A 23,621-nucleotide genomic window follows, 5' to 3' on the forward strand; every position below is an offset into this window, starting at 1 on the left:
CTGTGTGAAAGTGGTGAATGTATGGCAAAGGCAACCTGTAAAATCTCAGCCTTAAGAACAGGAGCCAATTGTGAGCTCTGACTAAAACTTATCCCTGGGAGAGAAGTAGGTTTTCCCTTAAGCTTGAAAGAAGGGTAAGGTAGAGGGAAGTGCTACTTTATCGGCAAAACAAAATTCTGTGGTAGGGAAGAGGTAAGCGCTGCCTTCTGGAAATGCAGAATTCTTGTGAGTTTGAACAAATTATCTCTTTGGCTTTTGTGAAACAGGCAATGGAAATGTGTTTTATCTGGTAAACAACAAGTTTACGTAGTGTAAAATATATAAATATTGTGCCGATAAATTTTGTTAAGGAGGCGTTAGCAGAAGCAGGAGTGAAGCTGACATCACCAAGAGTTGTGCTAGGATAGATCCACGTGACTGTGGCATATACAATTCTGTTTTGTGCATTAGTGTGAGACGCGCTGGGATAGGTCAGTAAGATTGTGACGTAAACTGCTCTGCTTAGTGCGTTAGTGTGAGACGCGCTGCGATAGGACAGAATATCGGCACGGATTAAAAGGAAGTGTACGATCGTATTGAGAGAGAGAAAAATCTGTGAAAATGGATTACTATTATGAGCAAGACAGGGAAAAATGTTCATGGTTTTAGAAAATCAAGTCTGTTTAAAAAGGACAAAGAAATAGTCACGAGAGAAGGAAAATTACTTCTACCGCCGAAAACTCCAGCATCATATATGATGAAGAAATATGGCTATCATACTTACATATGGTTGGAAAACTGGGCAAAATATACAAAAGAAGATGGAGTATTAGCATTTACAGAAACGGGTTTGTTTAGCACAGCTGTGTTACGAAATGTAAGAGAAAAAATTATGAAACTTGAGCCAAGACCTAGGCCAACACAATTTGAAGCTCTAATGGAATGGGAAGTTGAAATGTACGAAAAAGAAAAAGAGAGGTTCCAAGATGTAAACGAAAGGTGAAGCAATTTGAGAGGATATTGGGGGACTACGCATGAGAGTAGAATGAAAAGATGGAGGTGTGCTGATATGTGGGATGGTATGTATCCGATACGAACAGTAAATGAAACTGTAGGGAGAAAATGTACTGAGAAAAGAAATCATAGAGTATCAGAAGGTAGTGGATGTGGAATGAGTGATACGGAGGACAAGGTGCTGGAAAGCATTTTAAATAGAAGACCCCCACCATATCAGTCAACTTCTGCAGTGGTGACCCCAAATGCACCGCCAATGGAGATTGGGAATAACAGAAACCCTAAAAAGACACTTAGAAGTAAAACATACCCCCGAAAAACAAGAATTAGTTCAGATTGAACCATCAAGTACCTCAGAGTTAGAAAGATCAACAAAAGAATTGAATGAGAAAATTAAAGAATTAACTACAAATGTAGAAGCTGTAACTGTATCGTAACTATAGGTCCTGTAATACCAGTTTTTGAATATCAGAAAATAGAAGAGCATTTGTTAACCATTCCTTTAAATTCTTGAATGCAAAAAGTAAGAGAAAAGATTCACCCAGATCTGAATGAAACCAAGAGTACAATTAGAACGACACCACCAGATGTAACTATAAATAAGAGCCCAATATATTGGACTCCTATGGGAGCAGAATCAGCAACTGAGACACAGAAGAAAAGTTTAGCTAGCATAGATTTGAATAAAACTCCAGTATGGCCAACAGCTGAAGAAATAAATGATTGGGTTAAAACATTACAAAAGAAGATTCAGAGCCTAAACTTTTAGATGTGCTCAGATTAAAGATAGATATGGAAGAACTAATTCTTGAACCCATTGGGTCAGAACAATTAAAAACATATCAGGACGATGAACTGATATTCATGAGTGAAAGCATAACTTGGAGAGCTAAAAATCTACATGATGAACTTGAAGAAATAGCAAACAAATTAGGAATAGAATTTGGAAAAATAAAATTGTTACAGAAACCTTACTGAGTGGATTTCACTGAGAAAGACAGATAATTTGAACAAAGCAGTAAGATTAACACAGATAAAATAATTAATTGTATTACTGAGGAAATAGGGAGATGTGGATTGATGGAGAACTAGGTGGTCAAAGAAAAAGGAAGAGGGCAATGATAAAATATCTTTAGCTTTCCTTGTTAAAGAAAAGGAATCAGTAGTAGCAACAGAATATCCCATGAGAGAAATACCAGGAGGAGGATATGTACATGTGCCCTGGAGTAGAAAGGATATATTGTCGTTTACAAATGATTTTCCAAGATTACGAGAAAAACCTGTAGAATGGAATAGACAAGTAGACAGGTTTGTAAAAGTTTTAAAAGTGTTGTGGGAAGATTTAGATGGATTGTTTGACATAGTTTTACCTGCAGATGTATGGACTGAATGTAAAATTACTGTAGATTGGCCAAGAGAAGAATATCCAAGAGATGCAAAAACAGGTGCTGCAGGTCCAGAAGTAATGAGAAAATATGATCAAGTAATAACATTTTTGAAAAATAATATTCCACCGAAAGAGAGGGATTGGTTAAAAATCGATAGGACTACACAAGAACCCAAAGAATCTGTACATGGTTATTATGAAAGATTGCTTCTATAGTGGGTATGAAAATCTAAGTGAAAAAGAAATTAGTCATTTTGTATATAGGTTTGTACTTGGATGAGACCTGAAATAGGAGATATGATAAGACACCACATGATGTGCTGGCAGTCTAGTTCTATAGATGATGTTTTGAGGTATGCAGAATATTGTAGTGATGATATTCAAGCTAGGCAGCGTAAGTTAAAGGAAAAGGCAATGTGGGGCACAAGTAAAAGTTGCAGAACAACAAGAAGCACAATTTAATCATCAGAATACTGATATAGGTCAGACAAAGTTGAAAGGTAATATGAGTAAAGGAAAAGGACAAATGAATATAGATGAGGCAAAAAAGAAATGGCCATGTCATAATTGCGGAAATATAGGTCATTGGAGGAACGAGTGTAAGTTACCCCCAAAAGTTAATCTGCAAAATAAATCATTGAATCCACAGGTGCAGAATGAGGTAAATCAACAGTCACCACCACAGCAACAGGTAGTCACACAGCAGATTCAAGTGCCCCTACCACCTCTCCCACAGAGTGTTAATCTTTAGAAATACATTGCAGAGACAGGATTCTATGGAGGAGAGCTGGTAAAAAGATCACCATGTGTGACTGCTGTTACGCAGTATTGGCTGAGATCGGATGGAAATGAATCCAATGAAAGTTGTTGATGGTGCCTAGGACAGGAAGTGGATTGCCTGCTTGGCGCAACTCTGGAGGTAGAAAGGACTCATTCAAATAGTAATTTAAAATCTAACTTATTGGTCAAACTGGATATTATATTAATATTTTAGAAAGGACATTTTTCTGCCTACACTAAAAGGACCTTTCTGCCAGTGTGCAGATCCACATGATTGTTGAATGTGTCCCTGTGTTGAGTTTTTGGATTGCTCCCAAACTGTGGTGCAAAATGCTTTATGTGGAGAGGTGTTTTTCCTCCTTGAGCAGGATGGCCTGGGGAGGTTATGCCCAGCTCCTTCATGAGCTTCAAATAATGACTACCCTGTCACTGGTAGCTACAGCTCATGCCATGGCCTGCCTCCCTTTGTCTTCCTGTTCATCTTGGCTCCATGCCCAGTTGGAAGGGGAGCAGCCCCAGAACTGGTTTTGAGTGACCACAAGGGAGGGTTTGACCATTATCATAGCTACATCTCTGGGTGGGAACATGGATCTCTGACTATAGGAAGAAGGGTTCTGCCATGTTGTATGTAGGTTGAGTGGGGGCACTGTGGGATAGCTTACAGTAAAACACACACAGAAAGTGCTGCAAAGTGGGTAGGAACTTTTAACCTATTGATTAGGGCATGGCCAGGAGGCTGGCATTAGGAATAAAAATAGACCCCACTTCTAGAGCTGTGGAAGAACAGAAAAGGACTGGACCTGCGGTCCATGGCCTACGAAAAGCTTTGAAGACTGCGTCTGCTCTCCGTCTTGTACCCAGGACAAAGATATGGAGTCCAAGGGTCATACGTTGAGCTCCTGTTTGGGGTGCAGGGACACAACAAGATCCAAGAGACCTTTTTCCTGCACTTCCAGATAACCATTCCCTGCTCTTGACTTTTGCTGGAGTGAGTCATAATCCTCAAGTGCTTACCCCTTGGTCCTGGACCATTGGCTGGTGTCAGAGAGTACTGCCCTTGAAGTTTCCTGAATCCTTGGAGTTAGAAACCTTATGCCAACATTTTGTTCTGAGAACTGAACTGGTTTGGACGAAGCACAGACACTCTTTGCCTGAGAGACCAAAGGAAGTGGAGTATAAATATTGGGGCCCAGACCCCAGGACTTTAGAAGTCACAAAACTCAAGTAAACTACCAAGAAGAAGTACTGCACTTTTTCTGTGTTGTTGGTTGTTGGGTTGGCCTGCAGTTGCTGCTTCTGCCTTGGGCAGTTAAAGGACTGGAGTGAACTTTCTTTACTTGCTGAGTAACTCCAAGGGCATGAAGTAGAGCTGGCTTCTTGTTCTGAAGTCTCAGGGACTACAAAGACTTCACCATCCTCTTTGTACAGGTTCTGAAACCGTTGTTTCAGCTGCCACAGAGAAGGGAAAAGCTTGCTCTGTGTCCTGAAGGCACCGCAGAAGGCACCACAGCATCTCGCACTGCATCCCCGGTCTCGCCAATGACGACCAATGCTGCCACCACTAAGCCGCTGCTTGCACCATGACCTGTAAGTACTGCACTCCGCACCGCCTTGCTTCACTTTGCCGCCCTGGTCTCACCGACTTTGTCGCTGCCTGCTGACTGTGACACTCGGGACCGCATCGTGGCTGGGGGTACCGCTCGTAAGTTTCACGACGCACCGCCTCGTCCCACACAGCAGTCTGGGCCAGCTCCTGCTAACTGGCTCTGCCACTTTCACCATGACCTGCCAGCACCGCCTTACTCCACATCATAGCCCTGGTCTCACCGATGCTGCTGGACGACCATCACCAAGCAGCTGCCTGCACCGCACCTTGAGGGCACCACCCACTGCACCGCTTCACTTCTCATCGGAACCGCAATGGTTGCCATGACTGGCTCGCACCAACGTGTCGGCTGCAACAAAAAAGGTACTGTTTACGAGTCTGCTGACACCCACGACTGACGCGGTCAGACGGAACTGTCGGATTCTCTTGTGTTCAGTATCGCAGTAGCCCAGGACGGAGCTACCGACTTGGAAGAACTGTGTTTTTGAGATATTTCTACATTTGTAAAGGCTATCTTGCAAAGTGTATATTTTTAAATACTGTATGTTTGACTCTTATTGTTGTTGTCTTGTTTTGGAGATATATAAAAATATCGAATATTTTTCTAAACATGTGTGGGTATCCTATTGTAGTGTTCTCACTGTATTACTGTCAGTTATGTGCAAATCCTTTACACACTGCCTCTCAGATAAGCCTGACTTCTCATGCCAAGCTACCAAGGGGGGAGCAGGGGTTATTTTAGGAGTGTAACTCCCTTACCCCGACTAGAAAGAAGGATCCCTACTTGGACACAGGTACATACTTCTTCCAATTAGAGATCCCCATTTCTAAAAGTGGGTAACGTGTTGTTTCAGTTTTACTGATTAGTAATACCACATACTTTTATGATTTGTTTTCCTGGTACAAATTCCTCGAGGCAGTACTTTGAGCAACTTATCAAGGGAAACATTCTGGGTCAGAATGCAATAGGGCAAAAAGGAAGATGCAAATCTAATATCATATGGCAATCAATATAAGTATCATAATAACTGTATGTTATACAAAGAAAGAATAAAAACCTTGTTCAGTTGCTGACACTTCACAAAAATCTTGTAACTTTTTGTAAGTACACAGCTGCTGTTAATAAAATGATTCCATTTCAGATGAGTATTATTTCATGAAAATAAACCAACAGATCAAAAAAAGCGATATTATTCTGCATTAAAAAATCAGTGTGCCATCATCCTTGCACCAATAAACACTCTTTGAATCTCAAGCCAAAATGTGATCCTGTCATTCCCTAGTATTACCTCCTTGTACCATGGACAGTAGCTATTGTGTTAGAAACGGTAAAGCACCACAATGACGAAATGAAAAACAAGGACTTAGAAGAAGAAAGAGCAATCTGACAGTTCTTACCACAAAAGGACTCATTCCTCCAATTGGAAATGGTTACATTGGCAGTCTGGCAAGCAGCAGCATAGGTCTGGATATAGAGGCACAGTGTGCTAATGTCCCCTCCCATGAGGCAGTGCTCATTCAGGCATCTGGAGAAGTATTGATCTGGGTGAATATGTTGGTGGCAGAGGGAGAAGGGGCCACTGGGGTTTTTGATAATGTGGCAGAAGATGTCAGACTTGAACTGCTCTTCATTCTGGCATACCGGACATGTTCCGTAACAACGATCGCTGCACACCAAACCTCCCTCAACCTTCCAGCCAATGACAAACTGAGAAGTGTCATTGGATAATGTGCCATTCTGGGTGGCAAAGTCATCACTGGCATCTTGATTGAAGTTCCCACAGAGACCGCAGGTATTATTTCTGTATCTGGAATGCAGGTTGACAAGTACAGTGAAGTTGTCGTAGATCACAGTCAGGCCAAACTTGGTCTTTAGCACCATGTTAATCTCACTCTTATAAACTATGAAGTCCCCTCCATCCACGGTGATGGGCAGAGTCACAGACACACCATCGACCTGTTCAGAGAAATAGGTTATTCCAGATTAGACAACCTTGTGAAACTGCTGTCCTTAAGGGGTCTTTTCTGGCCAAAATGCATTTTCAACTTCTCTACACTGACAACCAATGAATCCTGAATTTGGTACACAAAAGACTGGTAATTGTTTTCTAGCTTCTACTATTGAGAAAGAGTTGTTGGACTGCTGTTGGGCTATACAAAAATGTTACCTTGGTCAAATGTCTTCTCTTTTCAATACTAACTCACACATGAGATGCAGTGTATTTATTTCCTGGTATTTTCTGCCTTCTCTTCATGTTCCAATTTCTACAGTAGCTCTTAGATCAAAACACACCATATCACTCTACACTTTATCTCATACAAAAGTGGGGTATCGCTCCAATTTTAGTGTCGGATCCAAAGTACCCTAGGGTTTAGCCATGTAATTCCCCCTTCCAAGTTACAGTGTGTTACACAAAGAACACTGAGAGTGACTGTGGGTCTTGTAATTACAGATGGGAATATACAGCTAATCAAAACTTTTTTTACTCAACATTCAGATGTATCATCCTAGCATTCAAACACTGTATGAATCGAGATCCATCACAAAACTCAAGGGATGTAAATAACAGCAACTGATGCTACTTTAAAACGATATTGATAAACATTTAAATGAACTACACTCTCCTTCTGGTCAACAATAAACACATGAGATAAAATCAAATATGAATTGGTTCACACATCTTCCAGTGAGTAAGTGGGACTATGTCACACCAACTCACGGGAAAGTCTTTCTGAACCAGACTCATAGATGTTAAATTGGAGAATGGCTGGCAAATAATGTAGACTGAAAAGGTGAAATGGAAAGTCTCATCATATTTAATCAAAACAGGATGAAAGGGCATACATATTTCAAGGGCAAATAGCTGGTCTCTGCCGTGAAAAGTAAGTGGTATCTAAAAAAGTCTCAGGCCTGATTTACAAAGGTTTGGCTAACTCTTGGAATAGCAAAGGTAGTTGTGTCTTCGATATGATATATATAGGATTGAATGCTGTTTTGTAATGTTTATATTTTGGACTAACACTTGTGAATAAACTATAATATAAAAGATGAGGTACCCCTGTCATATATTACTAGAAAATTGCAAGTCACCGGGTAGTTCCATACAAAAATAGAAGAACGAGACCGAAGGCGGAGTTCATTTATGACGTTATAGAACTCTAAGGTGACTTTCAATATCCTTCTGTACGTCAGGAGGTACCCTGACGTCCCATATAATACATGGTCACACCATCACCTTTCGAACAAACTACTTAAAACCATGGGGGCATATTTACGAAAAGTCACACAGTGCAGCAGCGCAGCAAGTCACCTTGCTGTGCTGCTCTAGGTGACAAGGAAAGGGCAGGAGAATGATGTATTTAAGTCAATACGGTACATTCCTGCTTTTTCTCCGGTGCTGTTGCACTTTTGGCAGCCTAGCGTCAACACAGACACCCTTGCACCATGGTGCAAGGGTGCCTCTGTTGCATGCAGGATTGTTTTGTGCAGGAAGGGGCACCTTACTGGAGCAGAAACAATTTCCTTCCTGCACAAAAACAATTCCTTGAGGTATTTTCCTCTTTCTATGGGTGCTGCAGAATCCAACACACATAGAAAGAGGAAGTAAAGAGGTGAAAAAAGATATTTCTACTTGCTACACCTCCCCTGGGTAGTCATATCTTTCTGGCCCATTGGTTTACCAATTCTGGTAAATCTGGGAATGCATCAAATTCGATGGGAGTTGCATGGAAACACCCACGCAACACCCATGGGACCCCTCCCCAGGGCAGAGTAAGGTAACGCAGCGATTTGAGCTGCATTGCTTTACTTCTGATTTATTGAGCCACTCGTGACTATGCAAAATAGCCTTGCATGTCTTAATAAATCTCAATTACAGTATGCATCACGCATGTACCACATTGTGCGCTAAAAAACACAAAGCAAACTGGGTCATAAATATGCTCCTTGGTGCGTAGCTCTTTTTCATATGAAAGAGGAAGCATGTTTGCAAACATGAAGAATGAAAAATAAAACCTCTAGTGCAAAATTAAACGCATCAACAACCTGTTGGTTATTTGTTGCAAACAGATATTAGAAACACTTCAATAAAAGTCAGTTTTAAAAAAAAAAAAGGCTGCGGTAGCTTGGAATGTGTAGAAACTTGGAGAAAGATTCTAGCTTTTCTCTAAGGAGTGCAAAAAACAAACATGTTCTCTCTGCTTGTCATTGTAAGCTGAAAATGGAGCAGAATCAAGAACAACAACCTTCTGTTTTCTTTGCTTTAAACAGCTGCTTCATTTAAGCCCTGCTGCTGGTTTTAGTGACATCAGAACTCAACTGTAATAACTTATATTAGTGGCTGCTTTCAGGTAGCAAGAGTGGGAAAAAGGTTGTTTCCCATTGTTGTTGCCTCATAAAGGAATTTCAGCTTGCTCCTGCAGGACTTTCTGAGAGCCAGTCAGTTCAGTGCAGTGCTGGCTCTCTGCTCCAATGGAGAGCAAAGAGCACAGTTCCAGAAGAGAAGGAAGTCACAGAGGATGGTGGGAATTGGTCACAGGAAGACAGAGTTCTAGGATGATACACTTGAATGTTGAGGGTCCTAAGTGACATCATATATTACATACAATTATAGATGGGTAAAAAGTAAATACCGGCATGTTTTTCCCCTTGGTGTTCTGAGTGACATTAGAGACAACTTGAGCTTTGCTCTCATTCTCTATTTCATAACACAGCTACACAATTATAATTTTATATATTACTCTTCAAAGTTTTAGGTTAATGAATGCCTTAGTAGCATTACCTTGACAGAGCCTCGCTCAAGAGTGACCAGGTAACCCTTGGCCCGCACAGAGACCACTGTGGTGGCTGGAACTCCATTTACCCAGTTGTCGCCCTTGACTTCCACGCTGAAGGCTGTCAGATAATCTGAAGGCGCGCACAGTTCAGACAGAATGTAAGTGCAGTTGCTCTGAATGCTGTATTGCGTCCCATCAAAGGTGCTGTAGTGGGTTCCTTTGGATGCCTGGCAGTGTCCCTCAGGTGGTACTTGACATTCAAATACCCCATCAATGTCTACGCAGTCTTCCTCTTGGGCACACGGTGCACTGGAGCACTGGGCTATGCCGGTAGTCTCGTTGCATCTACAGATGGCCAGACAGTCCATGCCTCTCCAGGTCTCTCCAGCCAGATAGTGCCTGTTGTTGTAGCTACAGCCACACTGCCCCACAGGGATACAGTCAGTACCATTGAGTACAAACCTGTGGTCACACTGGCATCCTTCTTCGCATGGGACAGGACAGCTGGAGGGGATTGACCGGTTGCTGCATGTGGCCGGGCATGAAGATCCACAGAGCTCATAGTGAGTGTTTACTTTTGGACATGTCATTTCTGGAATACAAAATGGTGGAATTATAAGCTGTGAAGAATCAGGGATGATGGTGACAGATGCTGTGTGTGATGAGGTATCAATAGATAAAGGGGACAATTGAGGATGCAAGTGAAGAGATATATAAGGATGGCAAGGAGTGGATTGTGGAACAATGAACTCGGGTAGCGGGTCAATGTATAGATGGATGAAGGAGTAGAGGGATGAAGACCATGATGTATAGAAGGAACTAATTCTGAGTGGATAAAAGAGGGGTACCACTGAAGATGGCTGGTAGAATAGAATTATGGATTATATTTAAATGACAGACAGGTGAAGAGAGTAATGAATGACATTAATATACACAAACGGAACTGCTTTAGACAGGCACAATGTTTGAGGGAAAAGAGAATGATGGTTACATGGAAAGAGAGAAACTGATGCAGCCATAAAAGTTTTAAATGTTCTTTGATAAAGAATTAGGTACAAAACTTATAGTTTGAAATTCACGTAGTTAGAGCTCATTTTGGATGTCATGCATGGCTTGGTGGGGAGGGAATCCCACCTTAAATCGACTCTCACTACATGTAGAGGGACAGGAATCCATGATTGTGGCTGACTCACCATCATGGCGACAGACACCGCCACTGCTTCCAAAGACCCACACTATTAATGGCAGGCCTTCAATGCAGATATTTTCTGCTGGGTTTACCATGCAAGACATTGTCGAATTGGGCATGAAAATTGACAGTGACACCCAAAACTCCCTGCACATCAGGGCCAAAGTTTTCTTGTTTCCCCAGAAACAAAAGAATAAATATCAACCTTAATGCTAACATAGTGACACTGGGGACACGATGGGCCACACACCACCCTTAAATTGAGACAAACAACAAAGTGATGGAAGAAATGCTTACATTAATCTGAGCCTCAAGCACTGGAAATCCAAAAGATAGGTTCCCCCGCTCACTTACAAACAGAATTCAAGCTGCACTTAACAGATAAGAACCTATAGACTGAAACAGGTCTTCGTTTGCTTGGGTTCCTGTATAGGGTTGCCTACAGGTACAAAACAAAACTGATTTACATAATAATGTATTAATGGTCTTTGTTGGTGAAAATTGATGGACTTTAATGCGTCCTGGGTTCTTCCATCACTTTGTTGTTCTTTGCAATACTCTAAATGAAGCCGTTAGTTTTAAAAAGTGTGATCTATGACCCTTAAATATTAACACAACTTGCCATCACCATGACCTGGCACTAATATACAGAGAGGGAAATGAGGGACAGATAATGAACATATGTAGCAATTCCAGCACCCCAAAACCTACTTGCTCATCTCTACTGATGGAATCCAGAAACACGTCTATAAAGTGACACGGCACACGCTGCACCAACAAGGTTGAAATATTAACGACTACTACTGAAGTAAGTGATATCATGCACTACATTTAACATGATGCATTGTGCCGAACTGAGTGTTGGGATGTGAGGCAGTATGCTCCCACCCTCTTCTATCTGCAGGTGGTGGCGTCTCTCTCATTGTTTAAAGTGCTAACTGCCTGCATGCATGGGTGGCTGGGCTGATGCAGGGGCGTAACACAGGCCCCCGCAGCCCCCGCGTTGCGGAGGGGGCCCCCTGCTCCAGGGGCCCCTCATCCAGGGGCATAACACAGGCACCCTCAGCCCCCCTGCTCCGCCCTCATCATGAATTAAATGGTGCGCAGTGCGCACGTCATGCCCGGACTCTTATTAATAAATTAAATGGTGCGCAGGCTGACAGCACGCACGCCTGGGCTCTGGCCGGGCCTCTGAGCCTCTTCATTAATTAAATGGTGCACGGCCCGGCCAGGCCTCTCAAGCTGTTTATGTTAAGGCTCGCCTTAACTTGGAGAGATAACTAATCTTCTGTAAGAAAAGTTACATGCAATAAGATGACTTTATCAGGGTGTGTAGGCGTTTATTGTAGAACAATGTAGTTTTTTGAAAGTTTATTCCCAGAAATATTAAGTCAGTTCAGAGTTCATTACTGAAGCTCTGTTCAGGACTTACAATAAAGTGAGGATTCGGCTCCGTGGTAGCACCGCGCTGAACGTGGACTTTTTAAATCTGCAATATCTGTTTAAATGCTGCAGTTGCCCACAATATATATGCATTACAGTCAGAATGGAGACAGACAGACAGACATTGAATACAATGGGGCTCCGGAAGGAGTGTCACAGGCCAGGGCCTAGCAAGTAATTGTAGAAGAGCCCAAGTAAAAATGAGGGGAAAGAGACCCATTAAGTTCTAGATGTAAAACAGGAGCAGAGACATTTGCACACACAATTGCAAACTCCAAGTTTAAAGTGTGAAGAGATTATTAGAATGAGGTACTGTATTAAACGTGACAGATAAATGAAGTGGCGTCTGATGTAGTACACACTTGCACATATTTGAAGGCTTAAAGCCATAAAATTCTGGTTTAAAATTCCACAGGATTATTTTCACAACTGCACCTTTCTGTCTTGGTCTTGTCCAGTCCATGTCTCGATTGTCATCGGCATGTGGGTTGTGAATTCACTACCCTATGTATTAGAAAAATAAATAAATACTGATTTTACTTAACATTTTTACTCACTCCAACATGTATCATAAGAGCTAATTCTAAAGTCTTTCACTCAAAATCATCCCACTCCAGCCGTCTCATTCCAAGTACGGCAACACAGGTGAAGGTGAGCAGAATCGGTGTTTGTGGCACTTGATTCTACTTTCTGAAGTTAAAAGAGATTGTGCTTGGGTTCCTGCAAAAATTCTCCTCAGGAAACACTCCGAGGAATTTGTTTGAGAAAAGCAAAGCATCCCGTGGCATACTGTGTGCTTCTTTCAGCCAGGAAGGCAGAAATGGCATATTATTTCCCATTCTTACAAAGAAAACGGAGGCAGCCATTAAACCCACCCTGGATATTACTGCTCGGTAAAGCTGTATCCCCGGCAGATCTACCAGTCCTACTAGGCAAGGCTAGGTACGTCATAGCAACAGTGGCGCATACAAGACTCTTCGCCAATCTGCTCGCACCTCTTTTACTGATTTCTCTTCAGACTTGAGAAAAAGAAACCTTGTTCCATGAAAGCGGAATTTTATTATGTCAATGTTTGCTTACGGTGCAGGTGGTTGGTGGTTCCTGGGTGGCCAAATGACAGCAAGCAACCTGAATTCAGTCTACATAGGAAGAAACTTGCATTCGCGTTTAGTATTGTATTGCAATGTTTATATAGCGCTTACTACCCTTATGTCGGGTGCTAAAGCACTTGTCTAAAAGAGTAGCATGATACACCATGTGGGTGTGTGGCTGGAAGTATGTTGTCTTTGATTTGATCCATGTAGGAAGAGTTTCACTGTCGTGTGTGAGGTACGGTTATCGTGTTATGGGACCCAGCACTTACCAGTGTGATGGATGAAGAATTGTGAGACAGAGGCGCACAGTTTATGGTTTTCAGTAATCTGGCAGTTCTGTAGGTCCTTTTATTGTATTTTGTTAGGATCATAGTCCGCTTAGCCGGTTACTTTACTTGATTGTCCATTCTGAGATATTTTGTTTAAAGTTTGTGGTACTGAGCAGGCATAGGTATAGACATTCCCATCCAGGTGTGCAGATGAATGTAGATGAGTGGGTCTCACACTGGGTATACTACCATGAAAGCTGCCTTAGGAGAGCAGAACCACTCCCCTGCCATTGTCACTATTCCCTGCTCATCACTCCAACCAGCCTGCCAGGGTGACCTTGCCTTCCTGGACCATTCAGGACTTGTTTGTCTGGAGCAGAAATTAGTAAGTGATCAGCAAGAAGCACAGTAAAGGCAATATATAAACAAACATTGGCAAATCCAGTATGAATTGCCTATGAGAACCTTCATCAATGGTTCTAGCCATGATGTACATAATACCTGAAGCTATGCAGCATGTCTTTTTAAAAAGAGAAAAAAAGCAACTCCCAGCCCAGCCATGTTGTTTTGTAGGCACATATCGACAAAGTCTTGCTTTCGCTTTTTTTTTGTTTGCCAGTCCGAGTTGGATCTGTAAACAAAAAAAAAGTAGCATGAGTTGGGGAAGCTGCACAGGGAAAAGGGAATTAACTGGGTGCAGGGAGGAACAAGGACAGAGCAACACTGAGGGGGAGCAACAGGAAGACGTGTGCAAAGCAACTTGGTGGCTTTAAGCAACACAGAGGGCGTAGAGAAGGAACACCAATGGCAGAGGAAGCAAATAGAGAGAAAGAGGAACATATGGGAGCACATGGATGAGGGAGAACACAACAGGGTGGCAGGGGAGCAGCATATGGGTGAAAAGGCAACATGGAGTGGTATGAGCACACAAGGGCATCACAGGGAGGATGTGGGGGAAGCGCACAGGCAAGGTTTGGGGGCAGGGCTTAAAGCATGGTCAAGATGATGGCATTGAGTGGGATTGAGATTTACTAGGTATGCATCCACAGCGCCTGGTGATCTTTGAAAGCAGTAGTGTGTAATACCCCTTAGGAGTCAGTGGCAGAGTCAGGTGCACATTGTTGGTGAGTAGGTAATCGTAGGGTCACACAGGGAGTCAGTGTTTGAGTCAAGATTTGGACACTCAGGATGGTGAATGATCTTCAACAGGTAAGCACAGTCTCAGTATCAGAGCCAAGAGCTGGACACAGGATAGTGATCTGTCTTTCCTCAGGTCACCCTGAGTAAGTGACTCAGTTAGGAATTAAATCACAGCAGTGAATGTGAACTGCTCAGGTAACCCCTAGAGGCAGTGGCTGAGTCAGGCACTGACAAGGAGTAAGATAGCTATTGTCAGAAGGTGGATACATGAGGTTGTGAAGCCTTTGTTAGATCACTCAGCGTCAGTGGTAGACTTCACCCTCCCCTGGGTCGATGCTCCTGCTGATGTGTCCAGTGTATGAAGCCTGCTTGGATGCTGATGGGCCCCTGAGCAGTTTTTTTCTCGATCTGCCCATGGATTGCACTACCCGATAGTTTGAAATGACTGTTCTGCTTCTACTCTCAAACCCCTACGATTTTGTCACCTACGTTCATCCCCTCTCCCTCCCCTCCACTGCCTCCTTGATATGGTGGTTTGATGAGTGGAGGAGGCCCTGGAATATTTAACCTGTTCCTTAACACTATGGATGACTTTAAATGGCAATATCCCACAGATGAAGGCTTTATGCTAACAGCAGACCTTGGTGAGTGTGTGCACTCCGGCATGCTGCGCTTCTGTATTCTGAGGCTGGTACTCAGTGCTGCAATATTCTCTACCTTTCTCAGACTATTACCAGGAGTGGAAAGCAAGCACAACACTCTTGCACACTTGCACACCAACGCTGGCACTCCCACATGCACAGAGGCAGACACACACTCCCACACAGTCACAGCATTCAGCACAGAGGCTCAAAAGCTCTCAGCCTTTGTAGTATATCCTGTGTGCTCAGGAGTAAAGAAGACGGCACACCCTACATCACTTGTATTGGGTGATTAACACCGTGGGGTTTGATTGGTCCCTGGGTCGTTAACCACACTGTGATGAAAGGCCCATCCAGTCACCATATGAAATGAGCCATTGCTAGATAATTCAGCCAGGACGTAGCTCACTGACTCTCCGGCTGTGACAGCCTCAACATCAGAATTGCATCACACCGTCACTTGAACCTGGCCCGGCCCTTGCTTAAACATCATTGGTACCGGTACTCTCTTTGGCCAAGGAGAATTTCCTGTACAATAAGGGAGGATATTGAAAAGGGCCAGTACTCATTACTGGTGAGTACTGGCACATTTAAAGCACTGACCATAGCTTATTACCCTGAATGTATGTGTGCAGGACCACAAGGAACACTGCAATCACCTCTCCTCCGTTTGCCTACATCATCCAAAACCTATCCCTAATAAACTGTTAAATATATTATTATTATTATTAGTAATATTATTATTATTATTATTATATTCACATGCAGACCCATTTTGACCTGAAAGTTTGACCTGGTGTAATATGAAATCAACAATCCATGATTGGTGCATGAAAACCCCTCTCCCAAATCCCGTTCATGAATGTTTATAACAATATGGTTCTTCTCATACTGGTCAGGGAAGGTCTCTTCTCTGTATGCTGCTCTCCACGTTTATGCAAGTGTCTGTCTTTATATACTCGACTCACAGACCTCGTATAGGGCTAGTTAAATGTTCACAATTTGTTAGAGAATTTTACTGTGGAGTCCCATCTCATGTTTCTGCTCCTGTCCACAGCCAAAAGCAACTACTTTGAATTGGCAGTGCCGACCACCCACCATAAATCGCAGGTACTTTTTCATGCCATGTGTGTATGGCCAGGAGAAAATAAGCATCCTCTAGATCTGGTGATGTAAATATTCCAGAAGAACAATTGACGGAAGAATGTCCAGGCTAGAGCTCATCTCGAAGCCTCGCTTCTTTAGGACTTGTTTAGTGCTCTCAAATCCAAGAAGAGACACCACTACACATATTTTTTGCTGTCATTCTGAATGTCTGGGCTGTGCTGTAGAGTCAGCACTACACCTGGCCCTCGAATTGCATGTAAAAAAATAATATAGAGGTGGCACCTTCATGTCCACTTGGACCAGCCACACCAAGAAATCACAAGAAGTCATCTTCACAACTGCTAAGTAGGTGACAACCTCCGCCCATTCTGATCCACGACTTCGCAAACTACAAGAATAGAAATCCTTTTACATTTCACTTGTAGTCAGTCAGCTGTTTGTAGTCCAATTATTAAGTAAATATTGAGCAAAATGTCTGTACACCTCAAAGCTATTGATGGTATTTGTTTTACAATGCTTATGGCACAATATTTGTTTTTCTGCGATATTTGTTAATGGTTGCAAAAATTAGATTGCTGATCCCGTCTCACTTTCAGGTTTCAGATGTTGTGATTGTTAGGATTCAAGCACAACTTAATTGTCCAAGCAAATGTTTCAGTAAATGTTTGTACAATTATACCTTTATCTAGGCATGATTTACTGGCTGTTCTCAATCCCTTCCAAACGATCTTATATGTTTGAGAGTTTGCACAGTCATTTGAGTGGCCCAGTCCTTGAAGTGTGGTAATAGAATGTGGCTGAAGGGGCATAATGTTAAAGAGGCCATCCTGTGAATGATGCTCAAACAGACATCATCAAACAAAAGTACATTCTGAAATGCCTATTCGTGGTTACTTTTAGACATGCAGGACTGGCTATAAAGAACTGTTATTTCCTATACACGAGGTGGCCCTTTAAGAGCCTGATCACTGTAACCGACCTGGTGTTGCTCTAGGTAAGGGCCATGTTCTGCACTGGATCAAGGACAATTTGAGTGTTAGATATTCAGGTTCCAGATGGGGATGGAAAATCAAAAATTCTTGTATTTGTTTGTGACACTACAGATTTTTGGGAGGTATCTAGGGCTGCCAGTTTCCTAACACCTGTGGGCGTAGTTATTCTCTTAGATGGATTAGGAGTGCCAGCTGAATGAACAGTATGTGTAGATTAAATGTACTAGTGCTCCCCATGCATTGCTCCCAAAGCAGTTTTGCTGGCACTTTTAGTGAATGGTTCTGAGGATGCTTGAACAGGAACCTCTGAGGTTGGAGAGGAAGACAGGAATGCGCTGGCAGTACTAGTAGATGAATACTGATGGGCTTATCAGGTGAACGGTCCAAAAAGAGGAAGCCAGATTGCATTTCAACTGCTATCTCTTACTGTGAATTTGATAGTTGTATCTTGAGATTAATAACTGCGTTCCCGCATTTTGATCATGTTGAGGTCATAAAACTCCACAACTGTAGCCATTTGTGAGGCAAAATTAGGTGGAACAAACAACATTGAGCTACATCAGAGGAAGCAGGGGCAGAACAGGAGACAGGCAGGGGTGAGAGACAAGAGCAAGATGCTTAGAGCAAGGACCTTCACAATCAGAGGCAGAAAAGATCATTGGGGGACACATAGGACACAGGCAGGGTTTGGCAGCGAATGGGGCAAAGAAGAGAGTAACATTGTACAATGGGTGCTTCTGATGATTCTCTAGCAAACAGCGCTGAGGCAGTGTATTGAAACTTTCTAGTTAATTTGCTGTCATTTTGTAAAAGTGGCAGAGTGACAGCTTGTCCAGTTAGGCCACTGATGCAGTTGACCAGTGGCGTCACACAGGCCCCCGCAACCCTTGCGGTTCGTGGGGGGGCCGAGCTCTAGGGGTCCCCCTCAGCACAGTACTCTGGGTCGAGAGCTCCTTATTAAATACGGAGCAGGGGCCCCTCCAAGTGCCTTGCAGGGGGGCCCCCTCAAGTTTCGTTACGATAGATTAATGATCCTTTTTCATTCGGTATTTGATATAGGGAACATTTAAAGATTTGTGCTGTGCTTTACAGTGAAGATGTCTTATCATAGCATGAACACCTTGAATGTGAGATGTTGCACAATTAATAGAAACATATGTAAGGTACAGCTGAGTGTTGACAGAAACGAGGATGTATTGAGGTTGGGGCAATTCACACCAATCTCACATATTTATATATGTACTAACAATTGGGGGTCGAAGGAAAAAAAATGATTTGCTCAGAATCACATGATTATTGGTCAGACAAGCTCTGGACCAAGGCCAGGAATTTAGGGCCCGATTCACAGAATGAACTTACGACTCTATCCTAAACGTACTACTATTTTGGTATTCACAGAATTAACTTACTACTTTTGGTATTCACACAAGTTAGGATTTTGTCTTAAGTTTGTCTTAAGACAGACTTGAGACAGACTTAAGACAGACTTAAGACAGACTTAAGACAAAATCCTAACTTCTGTGAATACCAAAAGTAGTAAGTTCATTCTGTGATTGCCAAAAGTAGTTAGTGCATTCTGTGAATACCAAAATAGTAGTAGGTTTAGGATTGAGTCTTAAGTTCATTCTGTGAATCAAGCCCTTAGTTATCAGAAACCCAATCACTAGACTGCTCCTTTAATGATGGACATAGCAGTAGGTAAGGGTTGTATGACAGAACCTCTCATGCATTTACCCAGCATGTCTTTACAATGCAGTCAGTCCCCCAACTGCAACTCTACCACGCTTTACCTTACCACTCAAGTTGTTACTATTCTAAATTCAGTCTATGCAACAGCAGGAAAGCGGCAGGTTTTGGACTTACAAATCCAACACTCGGCCAATAATGCTGGCCGTTATCATTGTAACAACTTTCAGGTTAAAGGAACACGTTGTAACGTCGCAGTCAGGGTAGTGACTGCGTTGTAAAGGCAGGCTGTTGTTGTGACTGCGGGGTAAAGGATGTTTTCCGTAGGTTAGCGGGTGGAAGCAGACATTAATGAATAGAGGAGGGTAACTGGGTAATTTGTGGTGTGACATAGTGTTGTAAATAGATTACGTAGGTAGCAGGACGCGTCTTCAGTTATTAAGATGGATTTATTAAGTTACAAGATAAGATAAGACAACAGAGCAGTAAAACCTCACAGCTGACCAGACCATCAACTGCCAATGCTGGAATCTTCACATAACAGATATAACACTCTTAGGTAGTACGGGAGACTGGTAAGATAGGAACACTAAGAAAGGACTACTGACACCAAGTAGCCACATTGACGTAAGTACAAATATACAACATATCTTCTCCCTTTACTGATAAAACACAAATGAAAGACTCAAACAGACATCAAGTAGCCACATTGAAGTAAGTATAAATATACAACACAAAGGAATGGAGCTATTGAGGGATATGCAGAGAAACTGAGAGAAGAGCTTATGGCTAGAAGCACAGGTACCTGCTTGGATGGATGAATGGTCTGAGTGAACTGTGGAGAGGTAGAGGAACAGAAGATGGAGGATTGCAACGTGGAAGGTCAGACACAGAGGTCAGGTGGAGAGATATTAATGGCTGTCTGTCTACATTTTGAAAACTGATGGATAGGTTCAGCTCAACAGTGTTCAGTGAGTAGATGGATGAATGGGTGGATGGATGGAAGAAATAGGTATGTAATGGAAATGAATGAATGGATCAAAATAAAGATGGATTGATAGATGGATATACACAGAAACAAACATAAAATGATAAAGAAATAGGTAGATGGAGAGATTTACAATGAAAGTGATGCGTGTATAGACAGGAGGATGGAGCGTAGAAGCGATAGAAAGACAAATGTGTGCAGTAGGGGATGTCTGCAAAAAGGGAGAGAAGAATGAATAGGCAGTGATAGATTCATGAAGGGAGAGTGATATGGGCAGATGAGTGCAGGGGAAGATGAAGAGGTGGGTTTGGCTGGAGGATGGGTTAAGAGGATGTACGTATGAAAGGATGAATGGATAGTGAGTGCTGTGGAGGTAGTGCGGTAGAGAATTCATGGCAGACAGAAAGTGGAGCACATTGACAATGCTGTGGCTATGAGCAGATGCATAAAGCTTACCACACTCTGTACGATTTCTCCAGTGCTGAATGGTGGTACCTTGTTTCTGGCACTGCTGGGCAAAGCGTTGTATTATTGAACAAAAGGCCTGTTTGCTGTCACCACTGATGCACATATTGTAAACACAGTCTGTGACAATGGTGTTATTTTCCCTTGCACCATCACATTGTGTAAACGGACCTTCAGGGTCAGGGATAACCCCACAGTACCTCTTCGAGAAGAAGAAAGCCACATTTTCCATACCACACGCAGGCACGCGGTCTGCCATTGCACAGATAGCAGTGTAGGCTGGAACTTGCCAACTATTAACAAAATGAGCCACATCCTCCATTACTGATCCACTTGGACCCCTAAAGTCATCGTCGCGAATGCCATTAAAGTCTCCACAGAGTCCACATACTGCACCTGAGTAGGCACCAGGCACGGTCACCTCTACGACAGAATGATTCCAGTCGTAGGACACCACAATCCCAAAGGCAGCTTCGACCACAACAGCAGAGCCAATGAGATGGACCCGGAGCAGTCCTGAAAGAAGGAAAATGGGCAAGTCCAACGCACTTCCATTGACCTGCAAGAGAACACACCATATTACAGAATGCTTCCTCTCTTTGTCAACTTCAGAGCATTGCCACTGATATCCTAAACTCTCGCCTATGTCTCATGTACCACCACTAGGAAGCACTCACAGCAATTATTGATTTTGCAATGACAGCACTGTGGTCTACCAAAGTATTTTGTGCTAGAATCCTGTACTACTGAACAAAGGTACCAAGGAAGCAATTACTTTTTTACTTTGCAGATTCTTGCTCCATTGTGGATCAATCCAGAATATTGTATAAAGTTAAGTCAGATGTTGCTGTGGATAATGTGTGGAATTAACTATCAGCCTGTTGTTTGGGCTTAACATGGACACTGCTCTAATAACCAGGCTCGATACCACTGTGTGTGTGGGCTATGCAGGGATCGTGTCTGCTCCAGCACAATGTGTTTACTTTTTATCTTAGTGTTTGAGCTAAAACATTGGGTGTTGTATGTTATCTGTAGTAGTCTTGCCTATGTAATATACCCAATACCGGGATAGGATAGTGATGAATATTTCAAACTGAAGCTGTGAATAAACATCCTTGGGTTTGGCCCAACCAAATCTTTACTTGATGTTGAAGTCATGAATTTAGTGGTTTTTGTAATTGTGTTCTTCGTCCATGATCCTCTTAGTATGTCCTTGCTGATGTGCTTTCCTGATAAGAAAACAGATGTGTGGGTTCAGCTTTGAGGCAGATCTGTGGGCTTCGGAGATGGCTATCTGATGTCAGCTAGACCATTAATGTGTGGGCTAAACTAGGATGCTCATGTGCACGCGGTCTAGGTTGCCAATATGCATTTTCAGATGTGACCGTAATGCAGAGATCCAGCAAAGACTGACTTGTGCGATCAAATATGACACTGAGGTGTTGGCTTATGAGTAACTCTGTAGAGACTCAAAAATAGTTCTGGTTTGTAAGTACAGAGAAGACACTAATGTAGAGACTCAGAAAGAGCTCTGATGTGAAGACACAGAGAAGACACTAATGTAGAGACTCAGAATGAGCTCTGATGTGAGGACATAGAGAAGACCCTGATGTAGAGCCTCAGAAAGAGCTCTGATGTGAAGACACAGAGAAGGCGCTAATGTAGAGACTCGGAGCGAGCTCTGATGTGTAGAAACAGAGAAGACACTAATGCAGAGACTCAGAAAGAGCTCTGATGTGAATACACAGAGAAGATACTAATGTAGAGACTCAGAAAAAACTCTGATGTGAAAACATAGAGAAGGCACTAATATAGAGACTCAGAAAGAGATCTGATGTGCAAGCACAGAGAAGACACTAACGTAGAGACTCAGAACGAGCTCTGATGTGTAGACTCAGAAAGAGCTCCGATGTTTAGGCACAGAGAGGTGACTATTAAAGTAGAGATTTGGAAAGAGCTCTGGTTTGCAGGCACAGAGAAGACACAAATGTAGAGACTCTGAAAGAGCTCTGATGTGTAGGCACAGAGAAGACACTAATGTAGAGACTCGGAAAGAGCTCTGATTTGTAGATACAGAGATGATGTGTGGATACAGAGAAGACACAAATGAAGAGACTCAGAAAAGGTCAGCTTTGTAGGCACTGAGAAGACACAAATGTAGAGATTCAGAAAGAGCTTTAATGTGGTGTAGGCAAAGAGATGACATTAATGTAGACACTCCGAAAGAGCTCAGATATGTAGGCACAGATAATACACTAACGTAGAGACTCAGAAAGAGCTCCGTTGTGTAGGCACAGAGAATACACTATTGTAGAGACTCAGAAAGAGCTCCGATGTGTAGGCACAGAGGACACACTAACGTGGAGACTCAGAAAGAGCTCTGATGTGTAGGCACAGAGACGACACTAACATAAAGACTCAGAAAGAGCTCCGATGTGCAGGCACAGAGAAGACACGTATGTAGAGACTCAGAAAGAGCTCTGATGTGTAGGCACAGAGAAGACACTAATGTAGAGACTCAGAAAGGATTCTGATGTGTAGCCACAGTGAAGACGGCAGAGAGAAGCCATTAATGTAGAGACTAAAAAAGAGCTCTGGTTTCTATGCACAGAGAAGACACTAACATAGAGACTCACAAAGAGCTCCAATGTGTAGGTACAGAGAAGACACTAAAGCAGAGACTCAGAAAGAGCTCTGATGTGCAGGGACAGAGAAGACACTAATGTGGAGACTCAGATAGAGCTCCCATGTGCCGGCACAGAGAAGACACTAATGTAGAGACTCAGAAAGAGCTCCCATGTGCCGGCACAGAGAAGACACTTATGTAGAGACTCAGAAAGGACTCTGATGTGTAGGCACAGCGAAGACGTCAGAGAGAAGCCATTAATGTAGAGACTCAAAAATAGCTCTGGTTTATAAGCACAGAGAAGACAATATTGTAGAGACTCAGAAAGAGCTCAGATATGTAGGCACAGAGAAGACACTAATGTAGAGACTCTGAAAGAGCTCTGATGTGTAGACTCAGAAAGGACTCTGACGTGGGGGCCCCGAAATGACACTGATGT

At 42.7% G+C, this 23,621-nt stretch overlaps 1 protein-coding gene across 1 annotated transcript in view; it reads right to left on the reverse strand.

Moving 5' to 3' along the window:
• Positions 1-23,621, reverse strand: part of LOC147701284 (alpha-tectorin-like) — a 550,081-nt gene that overhangs the window by 297,547 nt on the left and 228,913 nt on the right. Inside the window, exons 9-11 of the mRNA XM_086930016.1 lie at positions 20,548-21,115; positions 9,548-10,134; positions 6,165-6,723 (exon numbers count right to left, since the gene is read on the reverse strand). Of these exons, the coding sequence (XP_086786142.1) occupies positions 6,165-6,723; positions 9,548-10,134; positions 20,548-21,115 (1,714 nt within the window). The remainder of the gene's footprint in view (positions 1-6,164; positions 6,724-9,547; positions 10,135-20,547; positions 21,116-23,621) is intronic.

The sequence above is a fragment of the Lissotriton vulgaris genome, chromosome 7 (assembly GCF_964263255.1).
Source record: "Lissotriton vulgaris chromosome 7, aLisVul1.2, whole genome shotgun sequence".
NCBI lineage: Eukaryota > Metazoa > Chordata > Amphibia > Caudata > Salamandridae > Lissotriton > Lissotriton vulgaris.